The sequence below is a fragment of the Eretmochelys imbricata genome, chromosome 6, assembly GCF_965152235.1.
Source record: "Eretmochelys imbricata isolate rEreImb1 chromosome 6, rEreImb1.hap1, whole genome shotgun sequence".
Classification (NCBI taxonomy): domain Eukaryota; kingdom Metazoa; phylum Chordata; order Testudines; family Cheloniidae; genus Eretmochelys; species Eretmochelys imbricata.
Window position 1 is genome coordinate 101,316,848 of NC_135577.1, and position 20,910 is coordinate 101,337,757.

The 20,910-nt window shown below is 42.5% G+C and overlaps 1 protein-coding gene across 4 annotated transcripts in view; it reads right to left on the reverse strand.

Annotated features, from left to right (window-relative positions):
- Nucleotides 1-922: 922 nt before the first annotated feature.
- Nucleotides 923-20,910, reverse strand: part of NRDE2 (NRDE-2, necessary for RNA interference, domain containing) — a 79,541-nt gene continuing 59,553 nt past the window's right edge. For 3 of the 4 annotated variants that reach the window (XM_077819256.1, XM_077819255.1, XM_077819257.1), the window contains 4 exons: nucleotides 19,448-20,376; nucleotides 17,352-17,490; nucleotides 4,648-4,719; nucleotides 923-3,990 (listed from right to left, as the gene is read on the reverse strand). In XM_077819256.1, the coding sequence (XP_077675382.1) occupies nucleotides 3,865-3,990; nucleotides 4,648-4,719; nucleotides 17,352-17,490; nucleotides 19,448-20,376 (1,266 nt within the window). In that variant the 3' untranslated portion in view covers nucleotides 923-3,864. Of the gene's footprint in view, nucleotides 3,991-4,647; nucleotides 4,720-17,351; nucleotides 17,491-19,447; nucleotides 20,377-20,910 lie in introns of those variants that run through there. The other variant, XR_013346417.1, reaches the window with a different exon arrangement.

Here is a 20,910-nt window from a genome sequence, read left to right on the forward strand (position 1 = left end):
TTAAAATGCACAAGAATCTAGTCTGCTGCACCAGGCACTTCTGCTCCAGAAAAGTAAGAAATCAAAGAGGAACCAGGTGCAGCTGTGAGGCTACAGAAAAAGGAGACTGCCCAGCCATCCCTCCCCACCCCAAGTTCCTCCCACATAGGGCTGGGGTCAGTACCTGCATGAAGGGTCCAGGCTGCTTGCCATTGCTGCTGCTCCCATTCTTCAGGCAGGGAGGTGGGACAAAGGTTTCCTCACCCTGCTCCTACTTTTGCCAGCTAGAGTCTCCCTCCTGTCAGGCCTACTATTACCACTGCTGCATGTGTGCTGACGGGCTGAGGGAAGATGAGGAATCTGGCTTAATGCTCCATTGCTGCTACTCCAATTCTTCAGCAAGCCTAGGGCACTCTCCAGTACTAAAGGGGAGGAGCAGAGCCTGGCTCACTGATACAGATCAAGACAATGGGTATGAAAACAATGGGTTCTGCATGGCGAAGGAGCAGGGGCCGATACAAGGGTGATGCCAAACTTTCTTTTTATATGCCTGAGGAGTGACTTGTCTTACAGAGGCCCTGCAAAGGAATTCTTAAACATTGGGCTTGTGTGCTCTCTTGTTGCTTTATGATGGATAAAGATGACCTACAAGATTTAAAAATAAAAAATCTGCTTTAAAAAAACCACAACCTTAGAAATGTCAGGAATATACAGTCCAATTCTCCTGCTTTTGCTGCAGAACTTGTTGGGTGTCTCAGAGATGCTCTAACCCCTTACCTAAAGGGTTAGGAATGTGGAAAAAGGACATTTCTAGAAACTGAATGTAATGTAATATTTCTGTGACCCATGTCTTTTCTCCTCCGGCTAGCCTGACATTCAGCCCAGGCAAAATCATGGAAAGACTGATACGGGGTGCAATCAGTAACAAATGAAAGGATGGTAGTGTAGTTGATGACAGCATGGTTTTATGGAAAAATAACTCTTGTGACACAAAGCTCATTTTTCTTGATGAAATTACAAGCCTGAATAATAAAAAGTAATTCAGAATATGGCATGCTTAAGACTTCTGTAAGGTATTTGACTTAGAACTGGACAACATTCTGATTGAAAAATTAACAATATAAAGAATACCAATGGAACGTAATCCATGAAATGGATTACAAACTGACAAATCTCAAAAAGTAAATTGTAAATGGAAAACCATCATCCAAGAGGCTATTTCACATGGGATCCTGCAGGAATCTGTTGTTGGCCCAATGCCATTCAATATCTTTATCAGTAATCGCAAAGAAAATATAAAACCATTTCTGTTAAAGAAGACACTAAAATTGGTGAAATGGTAATGAAGGCCAGGTGAGTTTTATAAATCAATCTGGATCACAAAATAAGCTGGGCTCACTTGAACATGTGTTTTAATACAGCCAAACTGCCAAGAACACAGAATGTAGGTCACACTTACACAATGAGGAACTGTATCTTGGAAAGCAGTGACTCAAATAGATTTAGGGTCATGGTGCACAACTGAACATAAGCTACCAGGTTGAAGCTGTGGTTAAGAGGGCTAACACAGATACATAAGCAGGAGAAATATCATGTAAGAATAAGGAATGGCAATTACATCTGCATACAGCACTGTACAGTAAGTTCATGGAACTGGGGGCCAGCCAGCCATTGTTGCTGCTCTTAGTCTTCAGGTGCGGAGAAAAGGGTCTGCACCCACCACCCCCAACCTGCTTACACTTACACTTCTCAGAGGGTGGAGTCAATGACTTGCTCTTATGCATGAGAAATGAGACCCATGAAATCACAAACGTTCTAGCTCTGGTGCTGGGAGAGGAGGAGCAGGGTAAAGTGAGTAGAAGGAGAGAAAATGGACAAGTGTGAGCAAGAGGATGAATGTAGGGAGAGAGGCGGAGAATAATATAGAGCAGGAGCTCCAGGAACTTCCCCATCCCATGGGAGAAAAAGCAAAGCAATGTAGCAAAGCAGAAACAGACCTCCAAGGGTGGGCAGAGTCTAGGCATGCCAGATCCTCTTCCACACCCCTACCACTGGCCACATCTCAAAGGGGAACAGAGAATGAGTGACTCAATTTTTGATCCACCAAAGAAACAGAAAAGTTAGAGTCTGACCTCTCTTTCTTCACCCACCACCCAGTAACAAGCTGCTAGCTCTAATTTGAGTGTTCCTGCCATCTCTCAGACTCACATGAAACTGGGGTTTTAGAAGTAATGGATTTTTTAAAAAGAAAAATATCATTGAATCCATTAATTTTGAAACAAAAATGTGGCCATACTTGCACTTAATCAGAGTGATAATATGAGGCTAAATTTACTAAGTAAAGCAATTTAAGATCTTCAATAAAAGTTGCTACAGAACTATTATAAAATTTAAGAACATGGTCAAACATTTGCACATCCCCATCTCTATTCAAAATACGTTCACAAGATGGATAAATGAATTATAATGCAAACTAAAATGGACTTAGCTTGTGCTGCAATGCTAACAGATCTCATCAGCTGACCAGGGTTGGGCTGGACAGGAGCCCTCCATGGTGTATCTCATTGCGGCAGAGATAAGTATAAGTGATTGAGTAGCTCGCACTCTTCCTTCAGAGTCGATACAAAACCAATACCCCATATGATATTAAAGGGCTCTGCTGTTGGAGGTAGTTTCTTTCACAGATGAAAACTCAGATCCTCATCATCTGCAGTCTCAACAACAAGGGTGCGAAATCCAGTGTCTTGTTCATATTTTAGCACTTTCTATATAAGTAAATTCCCTATTTATTTTCGTCTGAACATAGTAACATTACACATTTGTTTATAATGGGAAGTGGAAAAAATGTGCTATACACTGTTAAACAGTTGCCATATTCCATCTTATATCAGTGTCGACTAGCCTGTAAAGTACAGAGTTGCTATAAACAGTCTAATATCCTGAGCAGTCACCTTAGCAAGCGGCACCTCAAAACAGAATTACCATTTCTTTCTCTCATGACAATTACCCAATGTATGTTGGGAGTACAGGGAAGTTAATAATAGCTTGCGTATTTAAAACTAAACAAAAACTTGCTGCTAGAAAAAATCTAGGTATTAAAAATAAAGATGCATACATTTTCCTCACCAAAATTAACATTTAAAAAATAAAAAATCCAAGTTCCAATGAAATTAAAATATTTAAGTATGTTTTTCATAAATATTTACATTAGAATTGTCATATCATGTACACATGCAAAGACAAAGCTGATAAAAGCCAAAACTTGTTTGACAAGTTAACAGTTTATCAATTGAGCTAATCGTTGCTTGGATATTTTTTCAAGAGTTTTACTTATCTTCTTGTTTTGTACAGAAAGCAAGATACTGGAACATACGTGGATATTTATATATACATCCACACCAAGCAGGACATATTTAGCCTGTTGACAGCAGCAGATTGTAAAGGGTACATTTGGCAGATGTTTACTTCCTGTGCTGCCTAGCAAATTGTAGTAGGCATGTCTTGACATTCCACTGAATTCAAGGGAATGGCTGTATTAAACTGTAGCATACGAGTTGTAGATGGGGTCCAACAGCAAATTAATTACCGGTAAGTATCATTTTGTGGATTTCGCTGTACTTTCCAGAAAAACAGATGTATTTACATGTGTAAAGCAGCCCACTACAAGATGTGGAACAAATTCTAGGATATTTACAGCTAGTGGTGTGGCACAGTAATAGCAAAGTTTTTAACAAATTATTCTTAGTAAGAAAAATATGTGCATAGTCCGTTGAAGTCCCAGTCAAAGATAATGGTTGAAGACCATTATAGTTGGTCTTTTGGACATCAAAATTCCCTTTTTTGTTTGTTTTTTCTTTTTCTTGTTTGTTCTTGCACCATCTTCTTTTAATCTTCCAGTAGCAATTCCAGTTCTTCTATAGGTACCCTTACTCTCAATTCTTTTTCAGTCATTAGATCTAGGGTCTCTTGCAGTTGATCTGGAAAATACTCTATTGCATCCATATACAGCACCTATGAATACAATTTTAAAAAAAGAACATTTACTCAGACATTTTTCTGTTCAAGAAAGAGGGACTAGACAGAAAGGAGTACATACAACTAGCAGATGCAACCAGCATTTCAGCATACGTATAAGAAAGAATAAAGATAGGGGTATGGACTATAAATGACTAGGTCTCTTATTCAGCATCCAAATGTAGGGTCTGAAATGTGCTGAATCTCTTGAAGCTCCTTTTAATTTCAATGGGAGTCATAGGTGCTCGCCAATTTATTTATTTATTTTCTGTAATTCTCTGAATTCCTTCTAATTTGTCTTCTACATATTTCTGCTACTGACATACTCAGAATTAAACACGGTACTCAGAACACCATCTCTCCGGGGTCACAGGGAGGGGGATCGTCTCCATGCTTTATACAATACAATTCCTCAACTTATGAAACTGAAAACTGCACTGGCCACTTTATTTATTTATTGTTTACCCTGCAAATTTACCTCTCATTTGTAGTCAATTTTTGGTATCTTTTGACAGTAAGAGTTCCCTCAGTTTTCATTCTTTTCCCACATATGTAGCATGGCTAATTACATCCTAAACTTTTCAAATTTATTTCTATAAAAATCTTCATTTCTTGATGATCAATTTAAATTTAAAAACAAAACAAAACACTTACCTTTGCCCAGGGACAGTTCTGAAGGGCTTTATAAAACAGTCCTTTGCTCCTTTCTTTATCTCCTAGAGAAAACTGTGAGGGGACAAAAATCCATATTTCAAATAAAATGGGGCTGCTGAAGTGATATTTTATGTCTTCTTAGAAGCAGAGAAACAACCATGCAAAAGTTCAGACAGAGGTTCCCTGGTGAGGAGTCCTTTATGAACAGACTGTATAATAGGCATACATGTAATATGGTATATTATATTAATGGACTATGATATGAGCAATGCCTTTATGAGGTAGGAGTTGGCCCTTCATAACTCACAAGTGGCGGAGTGAAACAGAAACATCAAAGAATGACTAAGAACCTGTTTGACTTTTCACTTGCAAGACAGCACTTCTCTAATACTGCAGTCAAAGGTTAGCATTAAGCAAGAACACAACTCATGGCATGGAAGCATGGGGCTCCAAGGCAAGTACATTAGCAACTGAGCTATACTATCTTTTCCTGCTAAATACTGTGTCATCCTAACTTTTCTCTCTCCTTAAAAAACTAGAATATCTAATTGTTCCATTTCCAGATTTTCCTCAATTCCAAATTTGCTAAGAAGTGCCCTCCATTTGTCCATACAATGTTAGTATACTGCTATTTGTAAGCAAGTAATAATATTTACATGCACAACAATATTTGCATTTTATAAAGGGGTTAGATAATTCTATCACATGCCTACAAAAGCGATAGTCCACAAAAAATGTGTGCGGGAATGATAGTGCACATAGTTTCACACATACAGCAGGAGAAAGGGTTGCGGTCTTCTTGAAAATGTAGACCCTTTTGTTTGCAAAAATTAACTTTGCATCTGTGATAAATTTGGCAGGTCTAGCTATACAATTTATAAATTCTGTGTGAGATTATGAACAGTCTATCTTTAGCAGACTGCAAACTCCATTTTGAATATCTGGGGGTAGCTGTCTCCTCTGCTGTACTTTTGCCTCCATAATGGACAAAAATCCCACAGGGGAGCGATACAGGGTTGACAAAGGTTCATTAACTCGGGATGGTCCTCTATACAAATATAAATATAATTGAAAACAGATAGGCTCCCACCCAGAAGTGGTTTGTCAGAGGAGGGCACCTGGCAACAAAGTCACCTAATAAGGGTTTAAGGTCACCTGACAGAGACTAGACAGTGATTAAAGGACAGGAGTTGAGTGATTTGAGATCTTTAGTCACTTACAATAGGTATGGATACTTGGTGAAAGTGCCAACAAAAAAACCTTGCTGGAACTATGGAGAGCAAACTGGCCCAGTTTTATCGTAAATCATCTTTACTGAAGAATCTTACATGGTATTTACAAGAGCCATGTATAAAGCTTTCACCACATCAATTCCAACAGGTTGTTATAATGTCTACATTCTCTATCTAGATAAGGAGCATGCAGAATTCCTCAATCAGTATGAAGAAAGTCATGATCCAGACATCACCACACACCTTGAGACAGCTTGAATATTTCTAGAAGAGCAAGATGAGAGCAGGTTAATATGGAACTAAACACCTCAAGATCCAGCCACAAAGCCAGGGCATTAATCAGAAAACTTGGTGCTGCTCAGCAGCATCCAGCATAGTGCCAACACCCAGTCTATCCAAACAGCATTGCTACCCACCTGATAAATGTTGCAAAGGCAGATAAGGACAAAAAGTTTGAAGGAGAGATGAAGAAATAATGACGGCACTAGAAACAGTGCATATCTAAAAGTGAAGACTTCAGCCTTTTGCCACAGATGAAACAGAAAGGGCGATCAAAACACTGAAAACAGATGATGCTAAGGGCTTGGTAATAGCTCAGCTGAATTCCTGAAGAGCCTGGGAAAAACTAGCAAACACTGAGTAGCCATTTTGCTATCCAGAGTCATGTAGAATTCGATGTAAGAGTCATCTAGAAGAATAAAAAGCCTAAGATCTGGCACAGGACAAAAGGTAATAAATAGTCTTGCCAAAACCTGAGAAAGACAATCGAGTTGCAGCATATTACCACAACCCCATCTCTTTGTTACGATGTGTGTACAAATTACTTGAAAGGCTTATCCTTCAGAGAATTGCTCCCACCCCTTGTCCTGAGCGTAGATGAAACAGGTTTCACACCAAACCACAGTATCTGTGGTTAAGTGCTGGCACTCACTGCCTACATCACGAATGGCTTCCAGACCAGGTAGAGGACAGGTCCTAGACTTTGCTGCTGCATATAACACGATCTGGCATACAGCCTTAAGGTGCAAAGTGTCATTGGTCATACCGTGATGGGCTGTCACAGGTGTGGAACTGCTGCTGAGAGGCCACCAGTTCTAAGTTTCACATGGACAAAAAAACAGATCCTGGAGGTCCCAAAACAATGGTATACCTCAGGAATCAGTTCTAGCACTGGTTTCAGAGTAACAGCCATGTTAGTCTGTATTCGCAAAAAGGAGTACTTGTGGCACCTTAGAGACTAACCAATTTATTTGAGCATAAGCTTTCGTGAGCTACAGCTCACTTCATCGGATAACTATCCAATGCCACGCACAGATGAACTATTAGAGAAACTGGGACGGGCCCAGTTCATCTCTACCTTGGACTTAACCATGGGTACTGGCAGGTACCGCTAGATGAATCTGCCAAGGAAAGGTCAGCCTTCACCACACATCTCGGGTTGTATGAATTTAATGTACTCCCTTTCGGGCTGCGAAATGCACCCACCACCTTCCAAAGACTTGTAGATGGTCTCCTAGCGGGATTAGGAGAATATGCAGTCGCCTACCTTGACGATGTGGCCATATTTTCGGATTCCTGGGCAGACCACCTGGAACATCTACAAAAAGTCCTTGAGCGCATAAGGGAGGCAGGACTAACTGTTAAGGCTAAGAAGTGTCAAATAGGCCTAAACAGAGTGACTTACCTTGGACACCAAGTGGGTCAAGGAACTATCAGCCCCCTACAGGCCAAAGTGGATGCTATCCAAAAGTGGCCTGTCCCAAAGTCAAAGAAACAGGTTCAATCCTTCTTAGGCTTGGCCAGTTATTACAGACGATTTATATCGCAATACAGCCAAATCGCCACCCCACTGACAGACCTAACCAAACAGAAACAGCCAAATGCCGTTCAGTGGACCGAAAAGTGTCAGAAGGTCTTTAACAAGCTTAAAGCAACACTCATGTCTGACCCTGTACTAAGGGCCCCAGACTTTGACAAACCGTTCCTAGTAACCACAGATGCGTCCGAGCGAGGTGTGGGACCAGTTTTAATGCAGAAAGGACCTGATCAAGAATTCCACACTGTAGTGTTTCTCAGCAAAAAACTGTCTGAGAGGGAAAGCAACTGATCAGTCACTGAAAAAGAATGTTACGCCATTGTCTACGCTCTGGAAAAGGTACGCCCATATGTTTGGGGACGGCGTTTCCACCTGCAAACTGACCATGCTGCACTGAAGTGGCTTCACACCGTCAAAGAAAATAACAAAAAACTTCTTCGGTGGAGTTTAGCTCTCCAAGATTTTGATTTCGACATCCAACACATCTCAGGAGTTTCTAACAAAGTGGCTGATGCACTCTCCCGTGAAAGTTTCCCAGAATCAACTGGTTAAAATCGTCCTTGAGATGTAGAAAATATTGTTAGTCTTTATGTACTTGGTAGTATATTTAGAGATGCATGTGTCTTATTAACTCTGTTTTTCCTAGAGCTCCAGGAAGAAATCCCTGCCAGTGTTTCACCCTAGCTGAGATTTGGGGGGCATGTCATAAATATAAAGGGAAGGTAAACCCCTTCAAAGATAAACCCCTTTGAAATCCCTCCTGGCCAGGGGAAAGCGCCTCTCACCTGTAAAGGGTTAAGAAGCTAAAGGTAACCTCGCTGACACCTGACCAAAATGACCAATGAGGAGACAAGATCCTTTCAAAAGCTGGGAGGAGGGAGAGAAACAAAGGGTCTGTGTCTGTCTACATGCTGTTTCTGCCGGGGATAGACCAGGAATGGAGTCTTAGAACTTTTAGTAAGTAATCTAGCTAGGTACGTGTTAGATTATGATTTCTTTAAATGGCTGAGAAAAGAATTGTGCTGAATAGAATAACTATTTCTGTCTGTGTATCTTTTTTGTAACTTAAGGCTTTGCCTAGAGGGATTCTCTATGTTTTGAATCTAATTACCCTGTAAGGTATCTACCATCCTGATTTTACAGGGGGAATTTCTTTATTTCTATTTACTTCTATTTTTATTAAAAATCTTCTTGTAAGAAAACTGAATGCTTTTTCATTGTTCTCAGATCCAAGGGTTTGGGTCTGTGGTCACCTATGCAAATTGGTGAGGTTTTTTATCCAACATTTCCCAGGAAAGGGGGGCTGCAAGTGTTGGGAGGATTGTTCATTGTTCTTAAGATCCAAGGGTCTGGGTCTGTAGTCACCTAGGCAAATTGGTGAGGCTTTTTACCAAACCTTGTCCAGGAAGTGGGGTGCAAGGTTTTGGGAAGTATTTTGGGGGGAAGACGTTTCCAAACAGCTCTTCCCCAGTAACCAGTATTTGTTTGGTGGTGGTAGCGGCCAATCCAAGGACAAAGGGTGGAATATTTTGTACCTTGGGGAAGTTTTGACCTAAGCTGGTAAAGATAAGCTTAGGAGGTTTTTCATGCAGGTCCCCATATCTGTTTCAAAGGGAACATGAAAGACAGATAGAACTCATGCGGCTGAAGAAGGAGGAGAAGGAACAAGAAAGGGAGGCAGCGAGAGAGGCAGCGGAAGAGGCAGAACAACACCAAGTGGCTGCTCACAGGAGAGCTATGGAAGCAAGGGACAAAGAACTGGAGGAGAAGGAAAAAGACAGGAAGTATGTGGAGGAGATAGAGAAGATAAAGGCTCAGCAGAATATCCCAACAAACCCTAGCAATCCTTCTCCAAGTACCACTTCCCATCCCAGAAAGTTCCCCACCTACAAGGCAGGCGATGATACTGAGGCCTTCTTAGAAAATTTTGAAAGGGCCTGCCTTGGGTACAACATCTCTACTGACCAATACATGGTAGAGCTGAGGCCGCAGCTCAGTGGACCCTTAGCTGAGGTGGCAGCTGAAATGCCTAAAGAACACATGAACAAGTATGAACTGTTTAGATCCAAGGCGAGAGTCAGAATGGGGATAACACCCAAGCAATCTCGTCGGAGGTTCAGAGCCCTAAGGTGGAAACCAGACGTGTCATTTACCCGACATGCCTACCACATTGTGAAACATTGGGATGCCTGGATATCAGGAGCAAGTGTTGAATCTCCAGTAAATTTGCCCTTCCTAATGCAAATGGAACAATTCTTAGAGGGGATTCCTGAGGAAAGATACATCCTAGATGGGAAGCCCAAAACTGTAATCGAGGCAGGAGAGATTGGAGCCAGATGGGTGGAGGTGGCAGAGAAGAAGAAAACTGGTCGCAGTTGGAGCGGAGACCAGAAGGGACAACCCCAGACCACACCCTATTACCGGGGGCCGCCCAAGGCCCCACCTACCTCCCAAAGAACCCTCCAGACCCCTTATCGTCCCACCACCCCATTCTCCAGCAACCCACCTCGCCCCAGTGACCCGTCAGCTGGACGATGTTTTAAATGTAACGAGCTGGGGCATGTAAAGGCCAACTGCCCCAAGAATCCCAACAGATTACAGTTCATTGCACCGGAATCACACCAGAGGTCCGCAGGCCCAGATACCTCCCAGATACCCTTGGAGCGGAGGGAAACTGTGGGTGTGGGAGGGAAGAAGGTCACCGCGTGGAGGGACACTGGAGCACAAGTGTCAGCTATCCATGCTTCCTTAGTGGACCCCAATTTAATCAACACAGAGATCCAAGTGACGATTCAACCCTTCAAGTCCAACTCTTTCAATTTGCCTACAGCCAAGTTGCCAGTCCAGTACAAGGGCTGGTCAGGAACGTGGACTTTTGCAGTCTATGATGATTATCCCATCCCCCATGCTGTTGGGGGAAGACTTGGCCAATCATGTGAAGCAGGCCAAGAGGGTGGGAACGGTCACCCGCAGCCAGGCTAAAAAAGCCATGAGGCCTAGCTCTGTTCCGGAAACTTCTATCAGGACCCGGTCAGAGGTGATGGACCCGGACCCCAGGCCAATGTCTGCAACAGCAGTAGTGGATCCAGTCCCAGAGACCCAGACGGAACCAATCCCAGAACCGGAACCAGCCGAACAACCAACACCAGACCCATTGCCAGCACTGAATCCAGTACTTGCAACCTCAACACCAGAGGGCCCCACCAAACCTGAACTGGCAGCAGCCAATAACCCTACACAAGAGGCTCAGCCGGAGCCTGAATCCCAACATAGTGCACCCGCGGAGAGCGGTTCACAGTCAACGGAAACAGCCCCATCCCCTACATCAGTTCCTCATGGGATTGTGGACCTATGCTTGGTCCCTCTGGAAGCGATGTCTCCAACATCAAGGGAACAGTTCCAGACCGAACAGGAGGCAGATGAAAGCCTCCAGAGAGCTTGGAGAGCAGCATGGAGCAACCCATCACCTCTCAGCTCTTCTAATCGATCCAGGTTTGTTGTAGAAAGAGGACTTTTATACAAGGAAACTCTTTCTGGTGGACACCAGGAAGACTGGCATCCTCAGTGACAGTTGGTAGTTCCAACTAAATACTGGGCCAAACTCTTGGGCTTAGCCCACGATCACCCTAGTGGCCATGCTGGGGTGAACAGGACCAAAGACCGTTTGGGGGGGTCATTCCACTGGGAGGGAATAGGCAAGGATGTTTCTACCTATGTCCGGTCTTGTGAGGTATGCCGAAGAGTGGGGAAACCCCAAGACCAGGTCAAAGCCCCTCTCCAGCCACTCCCCATCATTGAAGTTCCATTTCAGCGAGTAGCTGTGGATATTCTGGGTCCTTTTCCAAAAAAGACACCCAAAGGAAAGCAGTACATACTGACTTTCATGGATTTTGCCACCCGATGGCCGAAAGCAGTAGCTCTAAGCAATACCAGGGCTAAAAGTGTGTGCCAGGCACTAGCAGACATTTTTGCCAGGGTAGGTTGGCCCTCCGACATCCTCACAGATGCAGGGATTAATTTCCTAGCAGGAACTATGGAAAACCTTTGGGAAGCTCATGGGGTAAATCACTTGGTTGCCACTCCTTACCACCATCAGACAAATGGCATGGTGGAGAAGTTTAATGGAACTTTGGGGGCCATGATACGTAAATTCGTAAATGAGCACTCCAATGATTGGGACCTAGTGTTGCAGCAGTTGCTCTTTGCCTACAGAGCTGTACCACACCCCAGTTTAGGGTTTTCCCCATTTGAACTTGTATATGGCCGTGAGGTTAACGGGCCACTGCAGTTGATGAAGCAGCAATGGGAGGGATTTACACATTCTCCAGAAACTAACATTCTGGACTTTGTAACCAACCTACAAAACACCCTCCGAACCTCTTTAGCCCTTGCTAAAGAAAACTTACAGGATGCTCAAAAAGAGCAAAAAGCCTGGTATGATAAACATGCCAGAGAGCGTTCCTTCAAAGTAGGAGACCAGGTCATGGCCTTAAAGGCGCTCCAGGCCCATAAAATGGAAGCATCGTGGGAAGGGCCATTCATGGTCCAGGAGCGCCTGGGAGCTGTTAATTATCTCACAGCATTCCCCACCTCCAACCGAAAGCCTAAGGTGTACCATATTAATTCTCTAAAGCCCTTTTATTCCAGAGAATTAAAGGTTTGTCAGTTTACAGCCCAGGGAGGAGACGATGCTAAGTGGCCCGAAGGTGTCTACTATGAAGGGAAATGTGCTGGTGGTGTGGAAGAGGTGAACCTCTCCATGACCCTTGGGCGTATGCAGCAACAGCAGATCAAGGAGCTGTGCACTAGCTACGCGCCAACGTTCTCAGCCACCCCAGGACTGACTGAACGGGCATACCACTCCATTGACACAGGTAATGCTCACCCAGTTAGGGTCCAACCTTACCGGGTGTCTCCTCAAGCTAAAACTGCTATAGAACGGGAGATCCAGGATATGTTACAGATGGGTGTAATCCGCCCCTCTGGAAGTGCATGGGCATCTCCAGTGGTTCTAGTTCCCAAACCAGATGGGGAAATACATTTTTGCGTGGACTACCATAAGCTAAATGCTGTAACTCGCCCAGACAACTATCCAATGCCACGCACAGATGAACTATTAGAGAAACTGGGACGGGCCCAGTCCACCTCTACCTTGGACTTAACCATGGGTACTGGCAGGTACCGCTAGATGAATCTGCCAAGGAAAGGTCAGCCTTCACCACACATCTCGGGCTGTATGAATTTAATGTACTCCCTTTCGGGCTGCGAAATGCACCCACCACCTTCCAAAGACTTGTAGATGGTCTCCTAGCGGGATTAGGAGAATATGCAGTCACCTACCTTGACGATGTGGCCATATTTTCGGATTCCTGGGCAGACCACCTGGAACACCTACAAAAAGTCCTTGAGCGCATAAGGGAGGCAGGACTAACTGTTAAGGCTAAGAAGTGTCAAATAGGCCTAAACAGATACTTTTCATCCTCTTCACAAATGACCTTCCCTACATCACAGCCAGGCCTTTTATCTATGCAGACATCATCTGTCTGGCAGTGCAGGACCAGGATTTCAGTCACCTAGACAAAGTCTTCAATGCAGATATGAGAAAGTTGGTCCACTACTGTAAAAAATGGAGACTCTAAGTGTCAAAGACCGTTTCCGGCTGTTTGATCTAAACCACACATAAGGCCAACAAACAGCTCAACATCTTCCTGAATGGACTCAGACTGAACAACAACATAATGCCTGTGTATCTAGGTGATACACTGGGCCACACCTGGACATGCAAGGAATACCTTATCAAGACCCCACTGCAAATAAAGACAAGAAATGTCCTGATCAGCTAGCTATCCATTTCAAACTAGGGAGCCAATGCGAGGTCACTAAAAAGTTCCAGGCTTTCCTCATGCTATTCTGTAGCAGAATATTGCTCCCCATTGTGGCTTAGCCCCACTCACATAGGACTAGTGGACATGCACCTGAATGAAATTATGTATATAATAACTGGTACCATGAGACCAACCAACCTGGCCTGGTTGCCGGTCCTGTCCTATATTGCCTTCTGCTATCAGTTGACAAGTCACCTTACAGAATCTGGGTCTAACACTAATTACAGAGGTCTCTAATCCACCAATCTACCATTTTAGCTCAAGGCACCCAATTTGCACAATTCCTTTTAAGGAACCTCAATGTCACCTGCAGGCAGCATACTAGGAGGCAAGAACAAGCTTTCAACATAGCCTATCTCATGACAGATCCAACAGTCCAGTTCCCTAGTTTTGACTTTCCACACCATCTGTGAGCAAAGCTCAATTGCTTCAGATGTAGAGTGATAAGATATACTTCTAGTGACCATAAGTAGGGCTTTCATGACTCCCCCCATTGGCGCTGTGGCCAAGAAGATATAGATCATATACTTGCAGGCTGCATCTGTTAGCAAGAGCTGCCTGGTTTCCTCATGGACTTGCACAATGCCCTTCCCTCAGTTATTAAATGGTTAAGACACTTAGACTGGAACATCTATGTAAATGAATGACTGGAACATCTTTGTAAATGCAATCGTAACCAGCACAAGATATGAGAAGCTGCTGCAGGAACCTGATGAGGTAGGGCAAGCCCTGCCTATCTGAACACAGATGGGTCCCCAAGAACTCCCAAAGGAAGGCTGAACTAAAGTGAGCATATGTTCAGGTTGTTTGTTTTTTTCTATATGATCTGTACTCTGTGTATTTCTTGTGCTTTAGCAAGGAGTGCTTTAGAATTCTGTGTAGCGTCTGTGTATTTAACAGTTACACCTACCACGGGGCCCCTTGAAGAAGTAAACCAGAAGGCTCACACTTCTGTGTGTGGCATTCTGGGAGAGGGTAGGTTCAAACTACAAGGGGAGATAGAGAGTTAAGCACCGGTTCCAATGATGGGGCAGTGGGCTGTGTGATCTCAGTGGGGATGACAGAAGATCTGCACCCTGAGAGCATGCTCAGACGCTGTAAGACTGTCCCTGTTCACTATGCCTGGGCTCTGTTCAGACTTAAAACAAACAGGATCTAGCAGCTGAATCCCCTCACAGCAGTCTGATGAGTGGCCAAGAGGGGGCTGCTCATCAGAACCTGTGATGGTATCTAGCTAAAGGAAGGTAAATCCTCTTCCTAGAAATGCCAGCTTGGCTATCTGATGGGGCAAGTACAGAACATAACAGCAGCATAGAGCTTTAAAACAGAAGAATAAAAGGCTACAGCTTTGAGTGCATTAGTTGGCTAGTCTCCTTATTCGGTCATCATGTATATGTAAAGATTTTAATAATTTCTTGTGAAGGGAATATTTTGAATTGGCCAGGTTTGAAAATAACTTTACATAGAGGGAAATCTGTGGCAAATCTAGATCTAAACAATGCCTTCCTACACCAATAATTTACAAAAGTTCCTTGGGGTCTTCAAGGAGCAGGAGATTCTTCAACTGTAAGTGATTTAACATTTTCACTTGGTCTCACTACATTAACGATGCTATTAAGATCAACAGGTTTTGTGCTGAAGTGCAGGAGTTCTGTTTCACATAGATGAAATATTTGTAGATACCGATTGGGTTCTTTTGGATCACTAAACCTTTTATACTGTGTGGTGAGATTTATGAATGCTAGATAGCAACACACTTCATTTACTTGTCACAACTGAGAACTAAAATTTACATCTCCTGTTGTTCAGCAAACAACTTGCAATAAATATCATTCTGCCTCTAATTCTTTCTTAAAGAATAAATGGGATTTTAGGGGAAGGAGAATACTGATTCAAAATCCAACTGAATTACTGATTCTGTTAAAGATGGAGAAATACCTTGTCGAAAATACTTAAGACTGAATGAACTAAACACATCACAAGATCTGACAAGATCTACAGGACTTTCTGGTGACAATGGACAGACATAACATTTACTTTTAAGTGGTAATATCTGCAGAGCTGAACATTACTAAATAATTGGTTTTACCCCTCAAGAAGCTTTTTGGTGCCATCGATGTTAGGTGAAGAATTATTATTGAGTCTTATTCTCATCTGACACCAATAACTCTTCCACAAATGAAAATGTAAAGATCACATTTTATCATAGTTAGCATTTTTATCATTCAGACACACGTGGTCCAAATGTGAAATCAATTTTTGTTTAGCGTTGGGGATGTGATACTGGCAGACCGGGCCTCACTGAACACTGACAAATACATAGCTGGAAACCAGTCCAGCTTACCTATGGGTTAAGTTCAGAATAAAAAAGCCCCCCTTTATCTTCCTTTTCTGAAAAGCTTGAACCAAAAAGTTGGGGAATGGAACATTTAGAGCAGCGGTTCTCAAACTTTAGCAACCTGAGGACCCCCATTTTGATTTTAAATTTTTCACGGACTCCCCAAAGGCCCCACCCCTGCCCAACCTCTTCCTGCCCCCTCCCATGAGCGTGCCCCGGCCCCACTCCTCCCCCTCCCTTCCAGTGCCTCCTGCACACCACTGAACAGCTGTTCTCCGGCGTGCAGGAGGCACTGGGAGGGAGGGGGGGGAATTGATCAGTGTGGCCGCCAGCCCCAGACATGACTTGTGGACCCCCGGAATACCCTTGTGGTCCCGCAGGGGTCCGCGGACCCCAGTTTGAGAAACCCTGACTTAGGGAAGTGATACAAGAGGGGTTCAGAGATCAGATCACTTTCAAAATAAAAAACGGGATTAAACTTTTTATAAAGAAGTGCCCAGCCCACTATGGCCATCTCAGCAGACATTTCCATTTTGACTTTATCAACAAAAACAAACTCTACTGGAGACATAACCATAATTATCGCATATAGCTAGTAAAGCAGCTACAGCTTAATCTTCAAAACCTTAAAGATCCTTATCTGCTGTCAACTGAGTTGACTTCTATAATTTTCCTGTTTGTTCTTCCCCTTTCCTTAACTTCTGTCCACCTACCTTTAAACTGCAAGCTCCCCATAACAGGGACAGTCCATTCCTGAATGTCTGAAAAATTCCTACCACATTGTGGCCACTGTCATAAGCAAACAATAATAATACTTAGTATCTCTTACTTGCTAAAACTATGTTGCAAGGACATTACAACTCTTCACTAAACCAAGACAGTTTAAATCAGCAGTTCTCAAACTAGGGGGCTGCAAACAGGTTTCAGGAGGTTTGCTGAGCCCCACTGCCCCACAGGGGCCAGAGTCCCGAGCCCTGCTGCCTGGAGCTGAAGCCCGGATCCCCACTTTCCCACTGCCTGGGGCTGAAATTGAAGAACACTGAAGCTGCAGAAAACAACTGTTTTTCTGCATATAAAAGCCTGAGCAACTGAGCTTTGCAGGGCCCCGGGCAATTGCCATGCTTGCTACGGGCCCCAGCTTTTATATGCAGAAAAACAATTGTGACACAGGTGGGCAGTGGAGTTTTTATAGCATGTTGGGGGGAGCCTCAGTAAGAAAAAGGTTGAGAATCCCTGGACTAAATGACTGAACAGCATTTCCTCAAATAGTCCCTTCTGTAGGAACTGATATGACTAACATGTCCACCAAACTTCAAGATGATAAATGTAAGCATCTTTCAACCCACCCATACCATATAGTGCCCACTGTTAATCAGAAATTCCAAATATGGTAGGTATAATAAAACTGAACCCAAACACTATTCTAATCTCACCAGAAAATTCAAACACATTCTCCACAACAACGGACAATGGGCACCGTTTTCACTCTGAATTGCGTGTTCAAATAAAGTTTTGATCCGATTTTTTAATCCAGTTTCAGGAATTGTTGAATATATTTCTCCAACATCTACTCTGAAACAGAAAAGAAAACAATATATACATGAGGTAAACAACTGTGTACTTATACAAGAAGGCAAGAGTAATTTCACTGCTTCCATTCCACAGAAAATGTATTAGGAACTTCATGCTACTTTCTCTGTTAACATTATCTGCTATCAGACTAAACTGATTTGGAATATATGCTGGTCCAACTGGCATTTTAATATATAAATCAATAAAAAGACCCAATGAGGTATTTATTTTTCTTTGTGGAGAGGACGTCTGGCATATCAAAGTAATTATCACTCTAAACTCAGAGTTGAGAAAAATTATCATTTTTTCTAGGTTATAATATCCTAATTCAGTGTAACCTGAGGGCACCTACGGATTCTAGTCTTCACCCAGCATGACATATCACTATTCTTCAGACATTTTAGCCTATATGTTAGAAGTAAATAAAACAAGGCTTTTAGCATCAACAATAGTAACACGTTTAAAAAAATCAACATATGCTCTCAAGATTACGCAACATATTTAAATTGTCTAATGTGTTCTGCACATTCTGTTCTGCATTCAGAAACATACTGAAGAATGAATAACAATCGTTTAAGTAACTAATAAAAATAGCGTAATTAACACAGAATGCTGAAAACAACACAAAAACATCAGTGATCAGAGATGAAATATTTTTGACACCATTTAAGAAGCAACACTGTAGTCAGCCTCAATCACCTGTAGGTGCAAGTTCCCATAACGAATCACAACGGAGTCTGGGGGGTGAATTAAAAGGCCAAAACAAAAACTTAATTAAGAACAGGTTTGCATTCAACTAACAAGGCTGGGGTGGGGTGCATTTAGCACATAAACTATACTAGCATACAAAAAATAAAAAAAGTTAGTGACCTTCCATTTTGCTAGCTCCTTCTCCGTTCTCTAGAAATTTCCCAAAATACATCTTTAGCAAACCTGAAAGAGCAAGTAGAGTTTGTAGAGGCTAAAAAGAATCTTGAAAAAGACTAGAGATTCTATTTACTGAATTCCTCTTATTCTTCATTAGTGGGGGCATTCAACATATTTTATGCATAATTAATTAATCATTTGTATCTTCGTCCTGTAATAGTCAACTGGAATTTATACAAATGGATAATACAATCTGTACAAAGGTGTCTGGGTTAAAGACGACTTCATTCAGGAAAGAATGAAATACTGCAGGGAAAGTAATCTGACCGAAGGCAAAAAGCAAACACCAACAGCACTGAGCTGCAATCATCCATTTTTTAAAAGCTCGTAATATTCTGATCTCTTCTCCATTACAGCACCAGGTCTCCTTGATCTCCCTCTGCGTGGCAGTGATTCAGATTAAATCACTTAATGTGTTCAGATGATGTAAAATGAGCATTGTGGGCTTTTCATTTATTAAAACAGTCCAACTAGCACACTAGGCAATTCTTTGCTCACTATCAAAGACCTGAGAATTGCCCCTGTCCTCTGAAGGAAGAAGGCATGGGCTATTCTCAAATTTCCACCAATGAGCAAAGATTAATCTGATATTTATGATAGTCAACTGGTGATTTAAAGAGACTTCTTGTTACAACAGTCAAAATACAGTGTCCAGACTGCAACCAACAGCAAGTTCTAAATTGCAACATGCTGTCTTCCTTTACATTTTATCACAAAGTATTACAATTTATGACTTCATTATACTGACAGCTCAAGAACAAGACTGTCACTTGTGTGGTTTGAGAAAATGTTTGAGGGCAGTGTGATCCAACAGAAAGACTATGGGACAAGAGTCAGGAGATTTACATTCTATTCATGATTCTGCCACTGATTCACTGAGAGATCTTGAACAAATACCCTCTCCAAACCTCAGTTTCCTCATCTGTAAAGATAATGACAGTACCCACCCTCCTTGGTAAAGTGATTTGATAGCTACAGATGAAGAGTGAAGTGAAGTGGACAGTATTATTTTTGTCTCGAGTTCTATTACCTCTGAACATTCTCGACAAGCTTCTTTCTCATCTCCTCTGCTTGGATTGCAAACAGCCACGGCTCTAGGGACTTAGCAGACCTTGTGACACTATCAAAAAATCTTCGTGCTTTGCTAGCATTGTGAGACTTGCTTTGGATCTGGATATATGACCTCCAAAGAGACTGGTTGCTAGGATACAGCTTCAAAGCTTCCGTTAGTGCCTCTCGCAGTGGATTTAAAGGGTAAATGCTAACTTTCATATGGTACCTGAGTAAATTTGTGTGCATGAGTGTGACTGCTTCAAGAGCAGTGGGGAAATTATGAATGCCAAGATTTTCTCCAATACCTTCAAACTTCCGTGAAGCAGAACCTTTAAGCTTTTCAGAAATATGTCTACATATTAATACAGCAGCATCAATCCCAACAGTCAAATACTGGAAAAGTGCATAACAACCAACTAAACTAACCAGTTGGTTAGAACTGCTGACCTGATCCCAATTAGAGACTGGACTTTCATTTAAATAATCTTGCAACGCATGCTCATATGCCTTCCGAGCTTTCAAGATATTCACAGATAACACGTGCCCAGGATAAGGTACATATGGCCCACTTTCAGCCAGTTTGGTCAATATATGTACAGCACGTGACATAACAGTTTCCTCCAGACTCTCTAGTAGCTCCACTTCCAGTGAAGCATAAAGCAGGCTCAGATTACAGAGTTGGGTATTTCTCATTCCTTCAGTTCCTGCCAAGCAAAGAGCTGTATCAAATACTTTTCTAGCATCTTCTGTGTTGCCAAGTAACCATTCCAAGTAGGCATACAGTTTCCAGAGGGAAAGGTTGTTTCGGTTTTCAGATGCCTTAAGGAGATTCTTGGCTAGTTTTTTGCTTTTCTTTCCCTGTGACTTCAGTTTCTTCTTGTTTTTTGCTTGGAGACATTGACCAACCTGCATGGAAAATTGACAGAACAAAATTTGGAGGAAAAAAAACAACAAGAAAAAACAACAACCCATAGTTGTATTTGGGTTCATTATTCTATTTCTGTATTCTTTAGCATCACTAGCCCATTAAAGATTACTGAATCAACAGCATTTCCCATAGGCACAAGCACTGGGAGGATGGGAGGGAAAAATGCCTTAATCACCTTAGCTTCGCTCTTATGCAAAAAAATTAATCTGTTTCCCTCTCCATCGTGGGCCACCAGCCAGCTGATATCATATGTCACTTATACTGCAGGGAGTGGTTGTAAGGAACAGAGAATCAGCAAAGAGAAACTGAGGCCTTCTCCACACCAGGATTTTTAGCCACCAGTGCAGCTACACTGCTGCAAGCCTCTATTGTAGACTCAGAGTGTGACTGTAAACCCATTACTTACCAATGTGCTTTACTATGGTTCAAAACTGTGATAAGACATACCAATGCGTCATACCTACAGCTAGGGATCTTCACTGGTGAAGCTATACCAAAAGCTAAAAACCCCT